Below are 23,481 nucleotides of genomic sequence, written 5' to 3'. Positions count from 1 at the left end.
GGTGTTCTTCAGTGCCTTTCCCTGTCACTGGATCTGAATCCAGTAGAACAGCTTTGGGATGTGGTACAAAGGTCACAGCATGTCTAAAAAAAATAAACTAAGAAGATCTGCAGGATGTGTGTGATGCAATCATGTCAACATGGACCAGAATCTCAAACGAATGTTTCCAAAATCTTGTGGAATCCATGCCACGATGAACTGAGGCTGTTTTGAGAGCAAAGGGAGGCCCTACCCAGTATTAGTATAGAGTTCTTAATAAAGTGCTCTGTGAGTGTATATACAAGTACAGTATAGTTACATACTGGAGTAGAGAGCGTTAAGTGCCTTAACCACTGAGCAATCACTGTATACATTTAAAAAAATTTAAATAATGTTTATATGTCAGAAAACATTTGCTCACAATGTTCAAAACTTTTAATTCAAAACAAGAAAATAGGTTACGTTGTTACTAAAACCATCCTGCATACCACAGGCCTGCATGTTTGTTTTATGTGAATCAACACTGTTTCATGTTTATCAATACTGGTTTACTGCAAGGCCTGGAAAAAAGTCCTTTCCATTGCCTAATTCTCTTTACAAGAATTCTTAATAAAACAGACACACCTGTGTTTACAGAACAGCAGCAGAGCTAACGAACAAGCAGATTTAATCTCTTTTTCTGGGGCAATCATGACACCAGAATTTTGACTTCGATACCAAGAGTTTTAAAGGTAATAAACCAGTAAATCAGTCAGTCAGGAAGTAAATCCGTAAGTTCACACATACTCCGTTTGCGGTGTGTTTTTCCCCCCGTGCCCATGTTAACAGGTAAGAGCATGCATACTGCACACGGAAGCTACAATCGTTTCCTCACCAAGTCTATTTTTGCTGTGCTGGTGGTCAAAATGAACACAGACTGACACGAAAATGTAGTCATTTCACCATAAATGCATATAAAAAGTATACTACTGTTTTTCACAGGCATCTTATTAGTTTAAGCCCGGGGTAAAGCAAAGAAAACCAAAACACTGACCAGGAGTTGCAAAAATAAGTAATACGAAATTAGAGCTAAAGTATATATTTTAATGTGAAATAGATTTTTTTGTATTTTTTATATTGTGCGTAGGTGGGGAGCAGGGGGGTGAGAATCACTTGCATCTCAGCAGAAAGCGGCAATCAATGGAGAAAGTTGCGTTTGACATGCACAGGATTCATAAAGATTTAAATGCAAAAGTAAAGACATGGGAGGCAGTTTCCTCAGCTGTTTGTGTGGATGGTAAGTTTTCATATTAAAATGTTTGTAATACTACCTGCTCACTTAAGAGAAGTACCGGGTTTAAATGTTTTGCCACTTGCTTGAGCAATGCAATATACATAGATGTAATGAATGGAATATTATGTTATTTATATTTATTGTGTTTAAATATCAATACATCTATGAAAGATTGTATTACTGTACTGTGTTGCTCTAAACTTCATTCACAAGTCCTGTCACCCTCCACCTTCATGTCCTTCACCTTCATCTCCTTTTCTGAACGTATTCCACCGCAGATCAGTAGCGCACTGCAAACGCGTCTTATGTGAAAGCACAATGGTGACTGCTGCTTCTGCACCGTATACGTACTGCAATAAGCACCACATATGCACTGCAAACGGAGTATATGTGAACTAGGCGTAACTCTGAAAGTAAGATAGTAAGTCAGTACATAAGTAATTCAGTAAATATATCTGTACATAATTCCTTACATATGCAAGTCAAACATTCAGTCAGACAGTCAATAAGTCACAAGTAAGTCAGTTAGAAAGTCCACACTTATATAGATATTTTTGAAAACAAAATTTTTCTCTGCATTTTGGCCTCCCAGCCACACAAAAATTTCCAAACCACCTTCTGAGGGGCAGAATTGTTAAAACTCCATTTTTATTCATTTTTATTATATTTTAAAACCACTGATGTCACAGCATGAACCTGCACACGCCCATTGCGGTTTTACATTTTATGAAAGCATTAGGATTTTTTTACTTAACCTTGCCTGCTGATAAAGTTGTTACTTTGTGGGCTGTAATTTTTTATTTGATAATGTGATTGTAATTTAAATCAAACTTTTTTGTAATATTACACCCTTGTACTAAAGTGCCAGAATATGATACAGTGCTCCCAATAATATTGGCACCCTTGGTAAATATGAGCAAAGAAGGCTCATATCCAGGCATTACAGGAGAAGACTCCGAGCTGTTATCTGGGAGATAGCACAAAGTATTGACTAAGAGGGTGCCAATAATTGTGGCCCACCTATATTTAACAAAGATTTTTTTATATACACCTGTGTGTTGTTTGCAACGGTTTGATATCCATGAGAGCAGAGTATTTTTGTGAATTTTTTAAACAAAAAGATCAAAAGGATAAACAATAAAGACAATTTTTCACAGCCTTCTTTGCTCATATTTACCAACGGTGCCAATATTAGTGGAGCTCTGGCGCTACAACTCGTTCTGTGAACGGATATTTCGGGTACGATCCAAGTCTAACATTAAGCAGTAGTTCCACATCATTGTCAGGTCACGCATAAATCCTGTGTTTGTCCAACCCTGACAGCTACTGAAGATGAATTTCACCTTTTCTACTCAATATGCAGCTATTAATATTTATGAGTCAAGTCACTTTGTCATGTGCACTAAATTCCAATGAATTCTCACTTCCATGAAAACAGAATGGCAAAAACTATGTTTTCAAAAAATATGTGGAAAAGGCCCCAGTCAGTAAGTAACTAAGTACACAACAAACAAGTTTCACCAGTATAGATATTAGCTAGTAGTAGTGTTAACATTAATTAGAAGACATCCGTCTACTCACCAATCTCCTTTCCCAGTCCAGAGTGGAGGATGGCACCAGCTGAGGTGACTACAGCACAGGAGCCGAAACCTGGGCCATAGAGGCGCTCAAGGGGCAAAGCTGGTACGATCTTCTGCCAGCCCAGTGAAGAGAAGGGTCGCTCTTCCCCATTCAGTGTCTTCACTTTGGCCTTCCTCTTCATTTCACACAGAAGGCGTGTCCTACTCATCCCTACTGACCGTCGGCCCCTGTAGGACACGCCATGTTTATTAACGTTCATGTAGTCTTTTACAGCCTTCTGCAAGCGTGGACTGAGCATGTCCAGTGAGGCCCTGCCCTGCCACAAACGCTGCACCACTGACGTTGACTTAATAGTGTAAAACTCCTCTGGATTGGAGTCAAACCAATTGTTGGTTTTTCTTTGATTCCTTCTGCTCCTGTCCTCCTCATCAATCATTTCCACCACCTCTTCCTCATCCTCCTCTTCTACCAGTTGAGAAAAGGTTTGGTTGCTTTCCTGTTTTTCAACAGTGTGAATTACAGTGCCTGAGCGTGATCTTACAGACCAGGTTGCTAGGTTATGTTCATCAGGGTAAACGTAGGCCTCCTGCTCACTGTTGGGTATCCGCTCCTTTTGAGCTCTGGAGGTTGTGGATGCTGAGGTGGCAGGCAAAGTCTGGCGAGGGATCATCATAGCACTGCGAGTGTTGCCCTGCACAGAGGTGAGGCGGCGCGTATCGGCATGCGAGAGCGCCATGGCCTCATCCACACGTGACTCCATGAAGTAGGAGAAGAGGGCAAGGAAGAGCAGCGCCCAAGTGAGCATGAGCCCCAGCGCCAGACGCCACTGCTTCATGCTGGCCTTCATTTCCCAGGAGCCCTCTGTTCCCAACAGGAGAGAGCTCAGCAGGAGGCCTGATTAAAAAGACAGGTTTGTTTGGTTAAAGTGATTGACTTAAGGCACATCTGGAATGATACATTCTTAGAAAGTGCTGTTAATCACATTGCAACAGTGAAAATGGCTTTTGTGCTCCATTTATAGGATAAAATAATCACACAAAAAGAATAGTAATGCTCGAGGGCAAAATGGACAGATGAAAGATAAGTTAAAGACAAATGTAACGGCATGCCTTTTATAAAGTGGTTTAGATATGTTTTGTCTCCGTCTTATCAAGGACAACAACACAGATTTCATAATTTAATACTGGATTTAATAGTAATCTTATATTAGATTTTTTTTTTTTTTACAATAGGCTTTAAAGGGGACAGGGACAAAATGCAATTCCACCTTTAAATGAAACAGTGTCTCACATCAACTGTTATGTTAATATCACAAAAAACCCACGGAATACAGGTTTAAATCAGGTTGATGTCACTGAATTGTTTTTTTGTTGTTGTTGTTTTTCTTCATAACTCTCACAACCAGTGAAACCAGTGGTTTCCTTCTTTTTCCAGGACATTCCAGATAGTTGCATTGGCTATGCCCAATGCTTGTGCAATAGCTCAGATTTTCCCTCTTTACTCAGCTTCAAAATAGCTTGCTATTCTCCCAAAGACAGCTCTCTGGTCTTCATGTTGTCTTCACAGACAAAACCCAGAGGTCAAACTAAGACTAGACATTCAGAGCTACAAATTGTTTAAAACAATCAATCTAACAGCGCACACCTGGGCAACAAGAAACACCTGTCAAACACATGTTGCAATATTTTTTGATCACTTGAAAAATGGGTGGGTTCAATCAAAAGCTGCAAAGCTGTTTAACACATCTAGATTCATACATCAGGAAATGAAAACTGACATTCTGATCTATCATCATAATTTCAGCTTTTGATCTCAAACCCAAATGTCTTCAGTGTATAGCAAAATAAAAAGAATTGGCTTTGTCGTTCCAATACTTTTGGAGGGGACTTGGGTAAACATATGAGATCTGAATGGAGGAGTCACTGTCTCTTTGTTATGCTCAGAGTTTCCTATAATGCAGTGGTCTGACACGTACAACTATTCTGGATTGTAACTGATACAGCTTTATTCAGAACAGGAACTTTTGTATAAAATGCAAACCACTACATATCAATGGTTAGTCTTGTCCTCTGTTGTTGTACAGTGCACTCTACTGTTCTATAACTTTTTAAAAGCTCTTTTCAAATTTTTCTGGCATGCAAAATAGAGCAAGGAAACAGAGGTGACAAGAAAAAGAAAGAATAAAGAACATTAGAGAAGAATACAATTCTCACCTCAGCTGATATCCTACTGGTTTGATGCCATCCCTTTGTCATACAGTCAGGCTCTGAAAATTAAAATGGATCCAGTTAGGAGGTTTGAAACCGTACTGACCTAATTAAAGAAAACTTTAAATGCTCGTGACTTTCAGTAAATATAAAATGTCTATACACAGGTTTTTAGGGATGCACCGAATGTTCTGCAACCAAAATTATTCGGCCGAAAATAGCAAAAAAAGCATTTTCGGTAATAAGTGAAAAGGCTGAATAAATTTGACTGAACAATGACGTGTTTGATGACACGACAAAAAAGCCTGGCAACCAGAGTGAAACCTCAATGAGGGGGCACGCGCATACACGAGCTACGTGCTCTTCGGATGTTTACTGTGGACATGTGCGTTTGTTTTGTTTCTGTTCCGGAGCATGTTTCTGTCACGTCGCGAGACGTAAGGGAGTAGAGTACGGAAGGAGGTAAAGACGTATTTATTTAAAGGCAGGCAGACAAATCGTAATCCAAAAAACGTAGTCAGGACAGGCAAAGGGTTATCGGGCTATCGGCAAACAGGCATAAACGGGGCAATGCAGGAATCAGTGTCGTGGTCACAGAAAACAGGATCAAAATACAAAACAAGAAACATGAACTAGTACTATGGACTGGGAGCGGAAAAACCAGCGGGGACTAAATGAACTAATCTATAGTTTAAACTAACCAAATCTATCAAGGAACATAACATTAACAACGTATCTAACTATACTATATCTACTATAATACTCCGCGAGGTGTACAGGGACGCGAGTGGTAAATATCCCCAATATAATCAGCCGTATAGAACCCAACAGAACCATTTTTTGCACTCTTGTCAAGGCACTTTTTAATGCACTTTTTGTTGTAGGCTACAGAGTGTTAAATTCTTTCAGCAGTCAGTTATAGGCCTAACATAGGCTATTCAAGGGGGGCTCAAAGATGACCACATCAAAATATTTTTATTTTACTCATTTATTTATTTAAAGTTATATTGTGCCTTGTTGGTAGCCTATGCCTGCTGGAATTTAAAAAAAAAATGTTCAGTGTTAAATAAATATTTAGAAATTGTAGTTTTTGTAATGGATTTTTTTCTTTGAAAAGCAAGACAAAATAGTAAAAAGCACATTTTGACTACTTAATTTATGCAATGGTGTCAAAATAAATGGAAAAAATGCGTAAAAAAAAATGTGTTCGGTATTCAGCCTTCGGCTTTTTCGGCCAAGCTTTTCATTATATTTTCATTAGAATTTTCATTTCGGTGCATCCCTACAGGTTTTGCAACATTTTCAGTCATCCACGTCTGTTTATGAGAGTCCACACAGACGCGGAGGACAGAAAAGGTGAAATGAGGTGCAGAAAGACAGAACAAAGAAGGAAAAAAAAATCCCAGCCAAGCACCAGCCAACAGAAAACCATTTTGACCCCCTTTTTATAGCATATGAAGTATTTAATCAGTATCTGGTTTGTCTTTGGTTTTAATCAATTCAAGTTTCAAGTTAATCAATTGATTTGAATCAAATCCATCCAATATTGCATTTTTCATGATCGAAAGAGTGGTGACATACTGTTCAAGTCAATATACATGTAAAACAAATTGAATGTGCCCTTTTGCAGAAGTATTTATTTTCCAGCCTCTTGTTGCCCTGTCCCAACTTTTTCAAGATATGTTGCGGCCATCAAATTCAAAATGACCTTATTTTTTTTTCTTAAAATGGTACATTTACTCAGTTTAAATATTTGATATGTTTTCTATGTTCTATTGTGAATAACATGGGTTTATGAGATTTGCAAAATCATTGCATTGTTTTTATTTATATTTTTACACAGCATCACAACTTTTTTGGAATTGGGGTTGTACTTCAGTACTGCTTTATCTATTGCAACAACACAAATTATATCAATATTATATAGGCATATTTTAATTATACTGTTAATATTACAAACACTAAATGACATCATTGTGGATCTGCAAGTTTGCTCTCTTTTTGCTGTGTACTGCATTATTCTGACAGTTCATTTGACACTGGATGGTAATTACATGATTTCCAGTGCGAAATATTTTTCCTTATTTTCCATGATTATGATTCAACCATTTAAGATCAGCTCAATGTCATTTTTGCTTACTCATGGTCTCATGAAGTTTTGGGGTTTCTGTCCTTAATTGTGTTTTTGTCAACTGAAAAAAAAGCATTTTGTAATATGCACATTAGTGTTTATTTAATAAGATTTCTATGCATATTTAATTAACATTTGAAAGAAAATTGTAATACAAAAAACCTGCAATGATGTATACTTTCAACAAGTTAAGTTTTATTCTGACAAATAAGGGGGAAAAAAAAAGCCTATTAGGGTGTGCTATCTTTCGTACATATTGTACGAATAACCTAGCAAATGTATGTGTTTTGCCATTTTATTTAAATTAGAGCTGCAACAACTACTCGATAAAATCGATAATAATCAATTATGAAAATCTCATTATCGATTAATTGGTCTGCGTGCGGTACATTTACTCATAACATTACTTCTGTTCCGAAAACATGCTTCAGAAAGTAAATACTGAAGTTGTGTCCCAAATGACGTACTTTACACTTATACTATGCACTACCGTTTAGTCCAGTGTTTCTCAACAGGGGGTCCGCGGACCCCTAGTGGTCAGTGGTGTAATTGCAGGGGGTCCATAGGAAAGTTTTAAAAATATATTTATGTTTTGTTAAATGTATCAAAACATATTCAAAGAAGATGCTTTAAAATGAATAAATTTGGCAAATATCACGTTAGCTGAGCTGATGATCATTCATTGATGGATTTATTTATTTACAAATGAAATGATAATTTGCCAAAACCTATGAGTGATAGAGAAGTTCAAGTGTTGCATTGATGGATAAAATAAACAAAAGATAAGTCAGACAGCCAAATTAAATGTCACACCAACAATAAAATGTAAAAAATAAAATAATTTAATAAAATTGATTAATTTGTCATTTTTCACATTGGGAACAATTAGGATTTAAACCATAATTAATTTAAGTTGACATAATAGCTGTTTATTTGCTTTTACCACCCGTTACTATAGTTGCTTAGTATTACCTATGGTTGCAGAATCGGGCTGACCCCATACACTAACAGCTGGTGTAAAAATTTCCTTCTAAAAAGCAGGTGATCTTTTCTCTGAGCATCATAATTTTTACTTCAAAATATAAACTTTGTATGCAATATTCTGTCTGTTTAAGCAAATCTTGTAAATATTGTACACATTTATCCCAAGTGCATCCATAGTGAATAAGGCATAATAATAACAATGTAATCAGGTTGATGCACCAGTCAAAATCCTGACAGATAAAAGTGACGGTTTCAAGCTATAAAATAAATACATTATGGCATGGAATTAATGAATTAATTACTTAGCATTGGTCAGGAAACAATAATACTCAATGAAGTACATATTAACCATGAGTACTTTAGGCATGCTTGAATTAGTATCTTTTGCCTACACAAAGCTCAAAAAACCACTTTACAAATTGTAGACAGCAGGATATGCACATTTTACATCTACATGCCAGCATAGCTGTGTGTACTCAACAACCTGTAAGTAGCTCATCTTCCCAGCTTTATTCATATGTGGATGCTCTTTTAAGCTTAAGAATTATATTTGATTAGGTTCAAAAAAGAACCTCTTATATAAGCATTAACTTTCATTTTTGGCATACGTGCGTGTGTCGTGTGGTGGAATGGCTATGCACAGGTGGTGGGGGATTTTCCATTTCAGTGACTACTAAAATGAAGTCCACAGATGGCAAGATGGGCAGATGAGAAAAATCCCCTTAGGGAAAAGGATTAAGTAGTACAAAGGTAAGTTTCATGACGAAGATGGAGGCCTGAAAACAACAGATTTGCTTCTTGTCTCAGAGGTTTTCACAGTGCATTAAATAAGAAGCACAAATCACATATGAAAATCACGATCACTTGATGCCTAATGTAAAAGAGGGTTTCACACAGACACACACATTTATACACACACACACACACACACACACACAAAGTACATTCCCATTGATATTTAACATTTTTAAATACTCGTGTGACTAGAAACAGGAAATTAATATCTCCAGTGATCTGACATGGATTTACTGCTTTACACATTATATTATGTAACTGATCCTCCATCACAGGAGTGAGGTAGCCATAACCACAGACACAACCAATCACACACAACGTGTGAAAAAGATGTGACAAGCAGCAGGATGCTACAAGAGCAGAAGAGAAAAAAAAGAGGATATAAGAGGCTAGCACTCTATTATTTATGTAGTTAGAAGAAAGCTTCTCACTGCATGGGAAGTGTTGTGTGAGGCTGTTCTTGATCGTTATGCAAGTCGTTCACACAAGCACACAACCATCACAAAACCCCAAGCCCAGTCACATGCACACATTACTCTTTATCCACACACACAGCTTTATTACTATTGTTAAGACAGCCATGGGAATATGAACACTGCATTTTATGGGAATTGCTACATTAATATAAAAGGACTATACAGAATATTCTTGCCCCTAAATCATGTATATTGGTTCTTAAATTTTCCATTTTACTCAAATGTTCAATGCACTAAAAGCTCTTTGGAAAAAAAAAGGCCCCAATGCAAATTATAGAAGGGAGAAAAACTAAAAGAGATAAAAGGCTTCCTTGAACAACCTGGAAAATGACCATAACTGGCACCTTCCATTTTGTTACCAGGCTGGAAAAATAGGGGCATATTCTTGTAAATGGTATACCAATAGAGGTTGGAGAGGGTCTTAAAAGACTCCAGCCTCTCCATTACTCTGCTTTAATAACATAATACTTTTAGTAAACCTGAGTAACCCACTGAAAAACATTATAGTATTATTCCGCCTACTGTCTGCCCAAATTCCACAGATTTATTTCCTCAATTCCTTTCCTTCTAGTTTCTGGTATTTCCAACAGAGGGCCACCCTTCTGTAATTAATGAAGCCATGCACCGTGTTGACAGCAGAGAGGCACACAACAAACCAATTTAACACACACGTAAGTCACCCCAAAAATTTAAATAAATAAATAAATAAATAAATAAATAAATAAATAAATAAATAAAAGACTTGCGACTTGACTTGGACATCAAGACAAAGACTTGTGAAAAACCTTCGCTCTTTACTACCCCACATGACGGCATCAAACACCGCATTCCTCATTCATTCATTCCCTATCAGTAGCCTATGTGATGCAGCAGCAAATATCACACCAATTAATCTCTAAAAACACCAAACCAGCATTATTATATACACGCGTGATGCATCTGAAGGCGCGTGTTCATCACCCATTGGTTGTTTTTCTCGTGGTGACAGTCTCTGCGCTCCAAATGGTATAAATCCCCACCGAAGGGCACTTTGAAGGGAGAGTAATCAAGCTAGTCATGCTATAAGATTGCACCAAACTGAATTTCCAATAAAAATGACACAAAAATTTCGTTCTGAGTGAACATTATTTTTGAATGCCACACCTTTTAGCCCTCAAAAGCTCTCATAGTGGAGGGTAAAATGAAAGAACTATTGCTAAAAATAGAACAAAGACTTGAGACTTAACGTGGACCTCAGGGACTTCTTAACATGTCTGGTAGATACACACACACACACACACACACACACACACACACACACACACACACACACACACTGCAGTGCACAACCTCTTATTACGCTAGAATAAAAATGTTAAATTAAACAAAGCACTGCCTATAATTTAAGCCAGAGTCAGTAAGGAGGAGAGACAAGGATAAGCCAGCGGGAATGCAGAGCTGCAGTAGTGCCTTTTGAGTATCCCAGTGAAAAAGGTGTCTCAGAGGAACTTACCAGTGATTTAGAGAGAGAGAGGGAAGAAGAGCCAGAGTGAAAATAAAACTAGTGGGATGAAGTGGTTGTGACTGTTTGGAGGGTGGGAAAGCAGCAGCTTGTGAAAGTTATCAGCTCCAAGGCTGAATTCACACCTCCATTAGCAACAAGCCCATTTCAGCACATCCATTATTCATCCCTTTTGGTCTGACTGTCCAAACAGTAAATGGAATAATATATGGAGGCAAGCACTGGCTGAATCTGAAAACCCTAGCCCAGAGAAACAAATCAATTAATTGTGCTTACGCATGCACTAGGTTTCCTTGATTTAGGCCACAACAAAAGGTTTAAGAGGCTGAATAATTTCATCGTGACAAGACAGCAATTTGCTTCAGAGGACATAAACAGGTATTGATTTTTAATTTTGACACAGAAATAAAAGGTGGTGGAGCATATATTTAAAGGAGCTTACTAATCGGTTGAGCGGACGATTGAAAACCATGGGCTTAAGCAACCAGTGAGCAATTAGACAGAAATCTCTTAAAGTAGTATAGTTAAGCATTTAGTTCCTTGCTTGTCAAGTACCTATTTGCTGATAGAATGGTGGACGAGACACCTAAAACTCCTCAGAAAGCCGCAGACCACCTTCTCGTTCCAGGAAACGGGTCTGGCCAAAGAGGTTGTGCCGCATGACAGGTGACAGAGTGACAGAGATGGGCAATATAATTATATGGATTATTACACCTGGTCCTGCAGCTTAAAATGATAGTGACCTTGAAATACAACCTTCAGGCAAAAGATAATGGATTGCAAAATGATAACGATGCACAACAGAATTCTAGATAAAACAGTATAGTCTAAATCAGGGGTCTCAGACTCGCGGCCCAGGGGCCAATTGCGGCCCGCGGAACGATATTTTGTGGCCCCCTACTTGAAATCAAAGCTTGTTGTTAGTGCGGCCTGCCCCCACTAACTTTTTCTCACATGCACCTGCGTGAGTCATTGCCCTGGGCGTTTTATATTTTTTAACACTTGTGGGCTACCATAGCTCAGGCTCGTGACAACAACACGAATTATCAACGTTGGTCACTTGAAACGTGTTTTGGGAGTGTTACCCAGTGCAAATACGTTTTTTTTTGGCACCCAGTCATGTCTTTTTCAAAACCTGCCGTGAAAAGAAAGGTTGGAAGGTTAGCGATGAGCACAGACAATTTCAGGAGAAGTGGGAAACGGAATATTTTTTTGTGGAGCACAGGGGCATTCCGACGTGTCTAATATGCACAGATAAAGTTGCGGTGCACAAGGAGTATACCATCAGACGTCAGTACTCAACTAGACATGCTGAGGAGTATGCAAAATACCAGGGAGATGAGCGAGGGGACCGGGTCGCCAAACTTAAAACATGTCTACTGAGGCAACAAGATTTTTTCAAGAAAGCAAGCAAAGAGAGTGATGCAGCAGTCAAAGCTAGCTACGTGGTGAGTGAGATGATTGCTAAGGCAGGAAAGCCATTCAAAGACGGCGAGTTCATCAAACAGTGCATGTTACAGGCTGCAAGTATAATCTGTCTGGAAAAGAAAGGTCAGTTTAGCAACATCAGCCTTTCAGCCAACACAGTGGCAGAGCGCATTTCTGACCTGTCGGATAACATTTACGATCAGCTGCGTGAGAAAGCTAGACATTTCCATTCATACTCAGTCGCTCTTGATCAGAGCACAGACGTCACGGACACTGCACAGATCTCAATATATGTCCGTGGTGTTGATGACAATTTTGAAGTGATGGAGGATATGCTCACAATAATTCCAATGCATGGCCAGATCACTGGTCAGGAGATATTCCACCAGCTGTGTGATGCCATTGTGGATGCTGGCTTACTATGGAAGAGTTTTGCTGGAATAACAACCGACGGAGCGTCATCAATGACGGGGAGGAGAAATAGACTGGTGGCACTTGTTCAAAGAAAACTGGAAGAGGACGGTGTGGAAGAGGCCATTGCTTTGCACTGCATTATCCATCAGCAGGCCCTTTGCAGCAAATGCCTTAAGTTTGACAATGTGATGTCTGACGTTATGAAATGCATCAACCATCTCAGATCCAGGGGCTTAAAGCACCGGCAGCTCCGCACCTTTTTGGAGGAAATAGAGTCAGCATATGAGGATGTGCTCTACTTCACCGAGGTACATTGGCTTAGCAGGGGGGACGTCTTGAAGAGATTTTTTGAGTTGAGAGCAGAAGTGAAAGCCTTCATGGATAAGGATGGGATGGCTGTTCCTGTACTAAGTGATCCCAAATGGCTAATGGACTTAGCTTTTCTTGTTGGCATCACACAGGAGCTGAATGTACTGAACAAGAAGTTACAAGGCCAGGGCCAGCTTGTCAGTGTTGCATATGACAGTGTCAGAGCATTCTCCACAAAACATGTGTTATGGAAAGCCCAGCTTTCTCAGACAAACCTCTGCCATTTCCCAGCATGCAAGGCGCTCATGGATTCAGGCACACCATTCAGTGGTGAGAAGTATGCTGATACCATTCTAAAGCTACAGGAAGAATTTGATCACAGGTTTGCAGACTTCAAGACACACAGAGCCACGTTTCAAATTTTTGCTGACCCCTTCTCCTTCGATGTGGAAGATGCCCCCCCTGTGGTTCAGTTGGAGCTAATTGACCTGCAGTGCAGTTCTGAACTCAAAGCCAAGTTCAGAGAGGTGAGTAGAAAAACAGACAAGCTTGGACAATTTATGAGAGAATTGCCCCCCACGAGCTCCCTGATGTTCAAGCGAATCATGTGCCTTTTTGGGAGCACCTATCTGTGCGAAAAGCTCTTCTCCACTATGAACTTTAATAAATCAAAGTTCAGGTCCAGACTTACAGATGAGCATCTTCGAGCCATACTGAGGGTCTCAGTTGCTTCCTCCCTCAAGCCAAATGTGGCTCAGCTGTGTAAGAGGAAGCGCTGCCAAGTCTCTGGCAGCAAGGAGTAGGAGGAAGTAAGGGAAACCTATGTTCTGAAGAACCGTTCATGTTCTGCATGTTCTGAATAGTTATTACTAAAGATTAAGAAGATTGGATCGGTTGTACTGTTTTTGGAATACTTCAAATCCTTTTTTTGTGGAATACTTGATGCAGCCCAGCCTCACCCATACTCTACCTCCAGCAGCCCCCAGGTAAATTGAGTTTGAGATCCCTGGTCTAAATGTATACTTTCTAGTGGTCCTGCAGAAGGCTTTGGTTCAATGATGTTCGAAGTGACTTGGTGCAGTTTCAAGCACTTTCAAGCAGTTTCACATACCCAGACGGTCATTGTTGCTGTTGTTGTTTTTTCTTTAATTAATTTATACATACTTTAAAAATGCATGAAAAAATATTTTCCATAAATTATTAATTTAATCTAATTTTGTGTAATACTAAGTATAATAAGTCATTTTTGTAAAGCAGCTTTACAGAAATATGTATTTAAATTTGAATCCTGAATGATCAAGACAGAAGCAACATTCAGTACATTTACATGGACAACAATAATCCAATATTAACCCGATTAAGACAATACTCTGATTAAGAAACTAGCATGCAATTTTTAATTACCTTAATTCGATTAAGGTCATACTCGAAGTAAACACAAATCAAATTAAGACAGGTGGAGTATTCCTGTTTTAGTCGCATTATCGACATGTATTATAGACATGTAAACACCTTAATCACATTATTAACGTCGTGTGAGTTTTCACCGCATTTTGCGACACGATCACACACGGCAGTGCTCAATATTTTATGGCGAACAAGAGAGTACGGCTGCGTCTCAAACCGCATACTTGCCTACTATAGGCCTGTAGTGGGGGAAAAATACATGTATCTCGGCTAATATGTAGACGGTAAGTACGCAGTTTGGGACACAGCCCACGACTTCAAGCAGTTGTCTATTTGCACGTCTAGCATGACAAATAATTAACTGCACTTAAAGCGTTCGTAAAAAAATTAAATAAATACACCCAAAACTGTATACAGTACCATAACGAAGACGAACTGTATGTTGATACTTGAAATTCTGGAGGGATGTCGGACGGCGTGGCGCGGTGACACAATCACGTGTGCCGTTAATCTAATTATGTTCTAGAACATGTAAAACGGGTACATGAAAGGAGTATTCTAAAAGCGACTCATGTAAACAACCTAATCACATTATTATCTTACTCAGAGTAAGGTCAATAATTAGATTACTGCTGTCCATGTAAACGTAGTCAGAGACAGCAAAAACTCTTCCTCAACATGAAGAAGCCTTGAGTGGCATCAGGTTTAAAAGAGAACTCATCCTCTTCTAGGTGGCACTTGATAGTGGGATTATAAATTGTTTCAATATGCAGGTGAAGATGAGAAATGACACTTTTATGAATGACTACATTTTGTGTTGATAGGGTGTTCAGTTTGAGTATAATGAGAGCAAGAGTTCTGACAGTTTTCAGAATCATAGAAGGTGCTAATAGGAGGTGCTTTTCTCAGCCAGTCATTTAAGGTCACTTAACCAAGAAGTTTGAGTGTGTGTCTGTGTCTACAGATTTTGAAGATAAAGCAGAATGTGGAATTCTAAACATGCGAATGTGGATGTTTTCCTACAAATATGCAAATATTCAATTAGAAATGTACATTTTCCAAATAGAAAAAGCGAAGAGTGGAATTAGTTTTGAAAACAGCCTGAACAGTGGAATCAGCCTGACTCTGCATGAAATTATCTCTCTGCTCTTTCCTTCTAGTAAAGTACTGACTCACGGTACTGATTTTATCTTGCAACTTGAGCATGAAAAGCAGTAATCCCTTATAAGAGAGGTTTAATGCCAAACAAAATTTTGACGTCAATGCAGCAAAATGTTTCCATCAGTTAGTGAAGAAGCTTTATGTAGAAGGCATAGCAAGAAGCACAAAAACTCAAACCTGAAGGCTACACTGAACTGCAATGAAACAAACAAAATGACACCATTGCAACAAATTCTAGAAGGAAACAAAATTAGCACATGGTCAACCAGTTAGGTAAGTCTTGTGTTGTGGCAAAACAAAGTAATCGCTGAGGAATCTTTCTCTCATTCCAACTGTTCGACCTATGGTAGTGCAGCCTGATGTGGCTGCAACTGTTAGATTGCGATTTCTGAATATGTGGCACCATTTGCCCTGCTCTCTTCAGTTTGCCTTCAAAAGAGAAAACCACACACATGGATCAACTAAATATAAGCACAAGTCTCAAGATAACCTGACACTGAGGAACAAATGTCTCATGAAACAGGGCCATGCAGTGCTCAGTGCTTTTCACCTCAAACATTTCTCTCTTCTGAATGTTACATGAGAAGCACTAATAGTTTTTTTTTTTAAATAAGATCTGAGCAGACTATTGTTAAATGAGTGACTCGGATTAGCATGTAGTGTCTAGTCTAAAGCTAATATTTATGTACACAGTACAACTCATTTAGATAAAAAGTTTTACTTTACTTTGTTTATTTCTGATGCTGTGCTCAGCCATGCTGATTTGTCGTCACTCAGTAAAGGGGGAAGGAACTAGGATTTGAGAGGAATACCCCCAAGTTGACTTCGCAGTTGCGTTGGACTTTCATGTCACGAAAGAAATGGTCCCCCTGTTGAGAAAGAAGAGTTCACTAAGCAGTCCCTCCTGGATTTTGTGATTTTGCAATCACAGAAATTAACGCAAAATCAAGAAAACTCTGCAATATTAGGAGGAGCAAGCAATTTTTACAAATTACCACAGGTTTAGGCCAAGATGTGTCAAGTGACATCACATACAGCCAAAGCCCTCTTCAATTCACGTGCATCGAACATGAGTACAGATAAAAGGTCTCATTTACCAACAAGACTTCATGCAAATGTAATTTTGCCAATTCAAGTATTTTCCCCACAAAACACGCACAAGAAAACCCTGCAGGTTGCATTGCAAATTTTAAAAAATAGCCGCAGCAAAATCAGGAATTTTTGGCCACAACAATCCCAAACAAAACTCAGTGAAATCCTGTATGGACTGACCAAGTTGTGCAAAAATAGTAATGGAGCCATCTAATGGAAAATGAATGATGAATCATCATTTAGAACCATAAAAGGAAAAGAAGAAAAAGAAAGTTGAATCAGTGAAGGTTTGTGGTTTGATCTTTGTTGCAAATAATAGTGCAAACTGTGTTTTTCTTCCCTTTCTTTTTATTAAAAAAAAAAAAAAAAAAAAAAAAAAAAAAAAAACTCTATTTAAAAAGAACCATTGTTTGTACTATTTGCTATAGATGGGGCTGTTACTATTTTTCCAAAGTCCATTCTAACAAATACAAAACTTGTAATAAATACACATTTAAAAAACAAAAAAAAACAAAAACAAAAAAAAATAGAAATCAAAATCGAGAATCGTTCATAAAGTTGAAAAAAAAATAGCACGATTTATTTTTTGCAATCTCATCTAGCACATCAAGCCTTTCGATGCAGTATAGAGTTTGAATTGACACTTTTTGGCAAAATTGCATGTAAAAAACCTGGTGAATATATGGAAGATGATGATGTATATGTGAAAAGGGTAGAGAAAGGTTGCAAAAAGGATGCAAAATGTTCAGAGCTAAATATTTCCCTTCAGTTGAGTGCTCATTCACAAGTAAACGACACTGCAGGAAAGGATAATGCAGAACAGGGATATGGGGGATATGCGTCACAGAGATAATTGCACTCGCATTTAAATTCCTGCCATATTGCCCTCTTCAAAAACAGTAGCACCTGAAAACCCACTCAATTACATAAAACGTCATTCAAACTTACTCAAATGGGAAATGAATCATAGTCAGGCATCATCTAGAACCATAAAAGGAAAAGAAGAAAAAGAAAGTTGAATCAGTGAAGGTTTGTGGTTTGATCTTTGTTGCAAATAAATATATAAGATATTTGGAACATATTTGCTTTTTTTTAACCACACTCTGGGTCAAGACAATAAACAGTCAATGTGCTTTACACCGTCAGATAGATTAAAGTGAGTAGTAGTAATTTCAAAAGCAGTAGTTTCTTAAATTAGCAATATCCAGTAGTAAAATATTCTACTGCAAGACTGAGTGTGGCCTAATCACTTGTGCATCTGTTTTCATTACTCTCAACTACGTAGGTCATGTTATTTCCGACTAATACTCCACTCAAGCTGGATTTACGCTATAAACTTTTTGGCGTGATTTTATTGTTCTAAGTTTTATGAAAACAAAGTTGACAGCGGACAACAAATTTCTGGCAATGTACGAAAAATCTGATCAAAACCTGTATGTGTAAAACATGGCTACAAAGCTCGTTTAAAAGGTAACCCACAGGATGACATCATACAACCCCCTGGCAAAAATTATGGAATCACCACAATTAGAGGATGCTCACCTGGCTTTTTAACTTCGTAGTAAATAAACAAAATCACAGATATGATACAAAACTATATTTTTTTAATAGCCGAACATTCTGGCTTCGTGAAACATAATTCAAAATTATGGATCACTCAATGTTGAGGAAAATATTATGGAAATCAACATAATTAATACTTTGTTACTCCTCCTCAGGCTTTTATGATGGCCTGAAATTTTTAAGCATGGATATCATGAATGGAAAAAACAATATGCTCCATCAAGCTGGTTCCAACTTTCTCGATTAGCAGCTGACAGATCAGCTTTGCAGGATGGATCCTTATCATGGACCAATTCTTTAAAATTTCCATCATAAATTTACAGTCAGATTTAGATCCAGACTGTTTGCTGTCCATGTCATTGAGTTGATATGCCTTTCCTGAAGATAAGCTTTAACACTCTTTGCTCCATGGCAAGATGCATTATCATAATCTTTATATGTTTCATTAGAACCGCACCAGACAAAAGTGCTCCTTGGCCAATGCAGATTCATGTTTCATCACTGAATATCACTTTCATCCAATAATCCACATCCATTGCTTCTCTTTAACCCACTGTAACCTTATTTTCTTCTGTTTAGGTATTAGTACTGGTTTTCATTTGGCTTTTCTGTATGTAAATCCCATTTCATTCAGCCGATTTCTCACAGTTCTGTCACAAACACTGATTACTGTTTCCGTCCATTTGTATTGTTGTGCATTTTCTATTTTCAATGCACATTGCTTTGAGTTTTTTATCCTGACACTTTGACGTCTTCCTTCCTACCCATATGTTTTCCTTTTATAACACTCCTATTTCGTGCATACTTCCACCACATTTTAGACTACGTGCCAATTACAAAGCCTGCCACAACTTTTAATCAGGCATGCCAACAAATTCTAGTAATCAATTTAATGTGGCCCGTGTGCTGTTTAAATATATGTCCGCAACAATACAACATTAAGATGCAGGTGGCGCCGTCATGCTCCACTCAACTTAACTCACTAATTTTTAAATCAGAAAATACGGCTATAACTGTATACATTGTAAATGCTATCTGTGGACAGTGAATAGACAATTCCGACAGAGATAGGAAACAGAATATTTATTCTGTGAATACAAAGAAAAGCCCATGAATCTCATATGTCAAGAGTCTCTAGCAGTTTTCAAAGAGTATAATCTTAGGAGGCATTTCAAAACGAATCATGATGGATATGGAAGCATGGACATGGAAGTGCAGCTGCTAAAAGTCAAACAAACTTTAGCAACAGCAAAACATGTTTACATGAACAGTCAGAGTGAGGGAGCTGTGAAGGCAAGCTTCATAATTGCAGAGGAGACAGCACGCGAGCTGTTCACAGAGGGGGAATTTATTAAAAACTGTATTTAATAGGTATGACAAAAAGCAAGCCTTTACCAACATCAGCCTCTCAAAACACCGTGGCTAGTTGGGTGGATGAGCTGGCCTCTGACTTACAGATCCAGCTAAAAAGATAAAGCTAAGGAATTTGTTGCATAGTCACTGGCTGTAGATGAGAGTGCAGACAGGTCGGACACTGCCCAGCTCTCTATATTAATTCAACGGGTAGACGCTCAGTTTTCCGTCACTGAGGAACTTTAGGATTTTAGAGTGATTCACGGGACAACAACCAGACAGGACATTTTCTCACAAGTGGAGCAGTGCATCAACAACATGAAATTGCAGTGGAATAAAGTTGTTGGGCTGACAACAGATGGTGAACCTGCGATGTGCAGGGAGGTCCGTGGTTTGGTCAGAGTAAAAGTGGGGCAACATGGGAGAACACCTGACGGAAAGATGTTGGACATGTAATGACAGTTGTAAAGAAAGCAGTAAACCTTATTCGTTCATAGGGCAATCACCGGCAATTTAGGGCACTTTTAGAGGAGGAAAGCTTTGTGCATGAGAATGTGCCATAAACAGAGGTCAGGGTAAAGTATTGTGAAGATTTTACGATACCCGCATTGAGATTGCTCGTTTCATGGAAAGCAAACAAAAGGTCATCCTCGAGCTTGAGGATGAAAAATAGCTGAGCAACTTGGCATTTTTTTGTGACATAATAGAGCACCTCAATGCTTTTAATGTAAAACTCCAGGGTAAAAAGCAGCTGATCACTAAAATGCGAAACTCGATAAAGGTATTTCAATTGTTTTTGGGCCCACCACCGCCCCCACACACTTTGGAGGACCATTAAGATTTTATTTATTTTATTAATGTTTTCATGCTTTGTATTCAAAGGTTATTATGGGTGATTGGTGGGTGCAGGGCATGTAGAGGACAGTTACAAGATGGAATAGACAAGACATTAATTAATTAATTAATTAGACATTAATTATAAAAGACAATATTAATTTAAATATTTGCATTTTGTCTTATTGCTGCAGCTAGTGGTTCTATAAAAATGGCAGACAGGGACGGAGAGAGTGGGCATCCTTGACTAGTGCCTCTGTGTAGAGTGAAACTTTGTGATATTAGTACGTTAGTGATGACTGTGGAATTTGGTGATGTGTAGACTATTTTTATCCAATTAATAAATGATTCACCAAAACCTAATTTCTGAAGAGTGGCGAGTAGAAATTTCCAGTTCAATGTCAAATGCTTTCTTTGCGTCAAGTGTTACTATTGCTGAGTCTAGATTTCTATGTAATGTGCAATGTATCAAGTTAAGGAGTCTACACTTGTTAGTGGTTTATTGTCTGTTTTTAATCAATCCAGTTTGATCTGGGTTAATTATTGAAGGGATAACTATTTCATTTGTATTAGCTAGGGTTTAGGTTTTTTATGCTTGCTTATTATTTTTGTGTCTGTGTTGATCAGTGATAAAAGACAGTAACTAGAGGGTAAAGTGGGGTCTTTGTTGGGTTTTGGGTGACCTGGTGGTATTCATTTCTGTCGATAGGGCCATATTCTGTTTAATTTCGCATACTAACCTGTTGAATAGTGATGCCAGGATAGTCTAGAACTGTCCAGAAAACCGTCAGGACCTGGTGCTTTATTATCAGACATGCTGTTAAAGGTGTTACAGATCTTTTCTGGTTCTACTGGTTTATCTAGGAAAATTGCTTGTTCTTTGGTTAATTTTGGTAATTTTATATTATTTAGGAAATAATTAATCTCTTCCGTGTCCAGATCTGCAGGTGATGAGTACAAGTTTTGAAAAAAATTATCTAAATGTATTATCCGTTCCCTCTGGGGTTTGTATGGTCTTTCCTACTGAATTCTTGATAGTTGCTCGTTTTATGAGGGTTCGCTAGGAATTTTCCAGATTTATTATTATATTCAATGTTTTCATGTCTGAATCTTTGTATTAGGAATTGGGTTTTTTTTTTTCCATTTATGTGGTCATTATATTGTAGTTTGAATTTCCTTTATTCCATTTCTGTGCTTTCTGTCAGGTTGATTGCTGTTAAACTGTCCTTAATTATTTGTTCTACCTTCTTTTCATTCTCAGTGTTTTTCTTTTTCTTATATGATGCATAGGATATTATTTTTCCTCTGAGAACGGCTGTCCCTGTTTTCCATAGTAGTATTGTTGGGGTTTCTGGTGAATCATTTATTTCTATGAAGGACGCCCATTCTCTTTTGATGAAGCTATCAATTTCCAGATTTCTGAGAAGTGATGTGTTAAAGCGGCATCTAAAAACTTTTAAAGGTAGTTTCTATTCCAGGTGAAGGATACAGGGTAATGATCACTGATTGTAATGGACTATACAGCTAGTATTAATGAGTTGCTGGTTAGAAAGTAATCAATGCGAGAGTGTGTACGGTGAGCAATATGTGCATTCCTTGGCGTCCTTTGGGTGTTGCAGTCCAAAGTCTGACATATATTGTCTTATTGTTTCGGAGGTCTGCCAGTTCCATGTCTTTTGTATAATAGTGGTTTTGTCTAATTGTAGATTGATGACTGTGTTAAAGTCACCAACATTTATGATGGGGCAGTCCAGTAAGTTGACGATATGTGTGAAAATGGTACAGAAGGCAGAGGGGTTGTCTATATTTGGTCCATATATATTTACTACAGTTACTGGGGTGTTGTTGATAGAGGTGCTTATTATAATGCCACTCCCCTCTGAGTCGTGTTAATAGTAGTGTTGTGGTTAAATATGATTTTTCTAAACAGATCAAGATTCAAGATTGCTACACCTCTTTTCTTGGTGCTGTAGTGGGCAGAGAAAATGTGGTTGAATTGTGGAGTGTGCAGTTTGTGACTGTCTGATTCTGAGAGATGCGTTTCTTGAAGTAAGCATATATCTGTGTTAAGTGTAGTGAGATGCTGTAGTCCTTTGGGTTTTTTTTTAACTGGAGAGCCAATACCACAAATGTTCCAAGTCAGGAATTTGATTGAGGTCATGTTTTTGTGAGATTTCTTGCTGTGTTTATCAGTGATGTACTATAGTTGTTTGTTGATGTGTAAATGTCAGATGTTATGCTAATGGAATTATGTGGGTGTTGCTGTGAAGCCACTAGGTTTCTTGTTAGTATTATTTTATTGGGTGGTTTTGTATGCAAGTGTGGTGATGTGTATCTAAAACATACAACAAGGGCATGGACAAAAAAAAAGAAGAACCACAATAAACAACAGAGCGTAAAAGGTGGTGGTGTGGTGTTTTTTGGGGAACATTGGCAGAGGAATGAGATGTCAGTGCATTTAATTTATATACGGCAGTCATGTTTATAACCAGGGTGTTTTATTCTGTGTAGTTTTAAGGTATAGAGTGTTTGTGTCTGCTGGACAGCAGATCATTAGTATTTGTGAGACTTAGTGTTTTTTTTTTCCCTCTTTTCTCTCTCCCTTCCCTTCTCTTTCTTCACCTTTTTTCCTTTTCTCTTCCCCTTCCCTCTCTTTACTTTTCTCCTAGTGGAACAGATCGAGGGGGCTATATTATTTAAGTGAAATTGCTATTATACATGCGATCAATCAATCGACAGATAGATAGGAAACAGATGATAGTTGCTATCTATATGGGTAGATTACCGTTAGGTAGATACGGGTGCATACATAGATAGGCAGATAGATAGGGTTTGCCATTTATATTGGTAGATTACCCTTAGGTAGAGCCACATAGAGAGGTAGGACAACAGGAAATTAGATAGATATATTGATAGATGGGTAGATGGATATTTGGGAAATGGATGAAGGTTGCCATTTATTTGGGAATATTACCATTAGGTAGATCCCTGTA

At 38.1% G+C, this 23,481-nt stretch overlaps 1 protein-coding gene across 2 annotated transcripts in view; it reads right to left on the bottom strand.

Annotated features, from left to right (window-relative positions):
* Positions 1-23,481, bottom strand: part of st6gal2a (ST6 beta-galactosamide alpha-2,6-sialyltranferase 2a) — a 55,022-nt gene that overhangs the window by 19,971 nt on the left and 11,570 nt on the right. Inside the window, exons 2-4 of one of the 2 annotated variants that reach the window (XM_017470577.3) lie at positions 16,373-16,515; positions 5,047-5,099; positions 2,834-3,727 (exon numbers count right to left, since the gene is read on the bottom strand). In XM_017470577.3, coding sequence (XP_017326066.1) covers positions 2,834-3,680 — 847 coding nt within the window. In that variant the 5' untranslated portion in view covers positions 3,681-3,727; positions 5,047-5,099; positions 16,373-16,515. The remainder of the gene's footprint in view (positions 1-2,833; positions 3,728-5,046; positions 5,100-16,372; positions 16,516-23,481) is intronic. The other variant, XM_017470576.3, reaches the window with a different exon arrangement.

The sequence above is a fragment of the Ictalurus punctatus genome, chromosome 6 (assembly GCF_001660625.3).
Source record: "Ictalurus punctatus breed USDA103 chromosome 6, Coco_2.0, whole genome shotgun sequence".
Lineage (NCBI taxonomy): Eukaryota > Metazoa > Chordata > Actinopteri > Siluriformes > Ictaluridae > Ictalurus > Ictalurus punctatus.
Note: the sequence above shows the minus strand (reverse complement) of the source record. Positions and strands in the feature narration are given on the sequence as shown.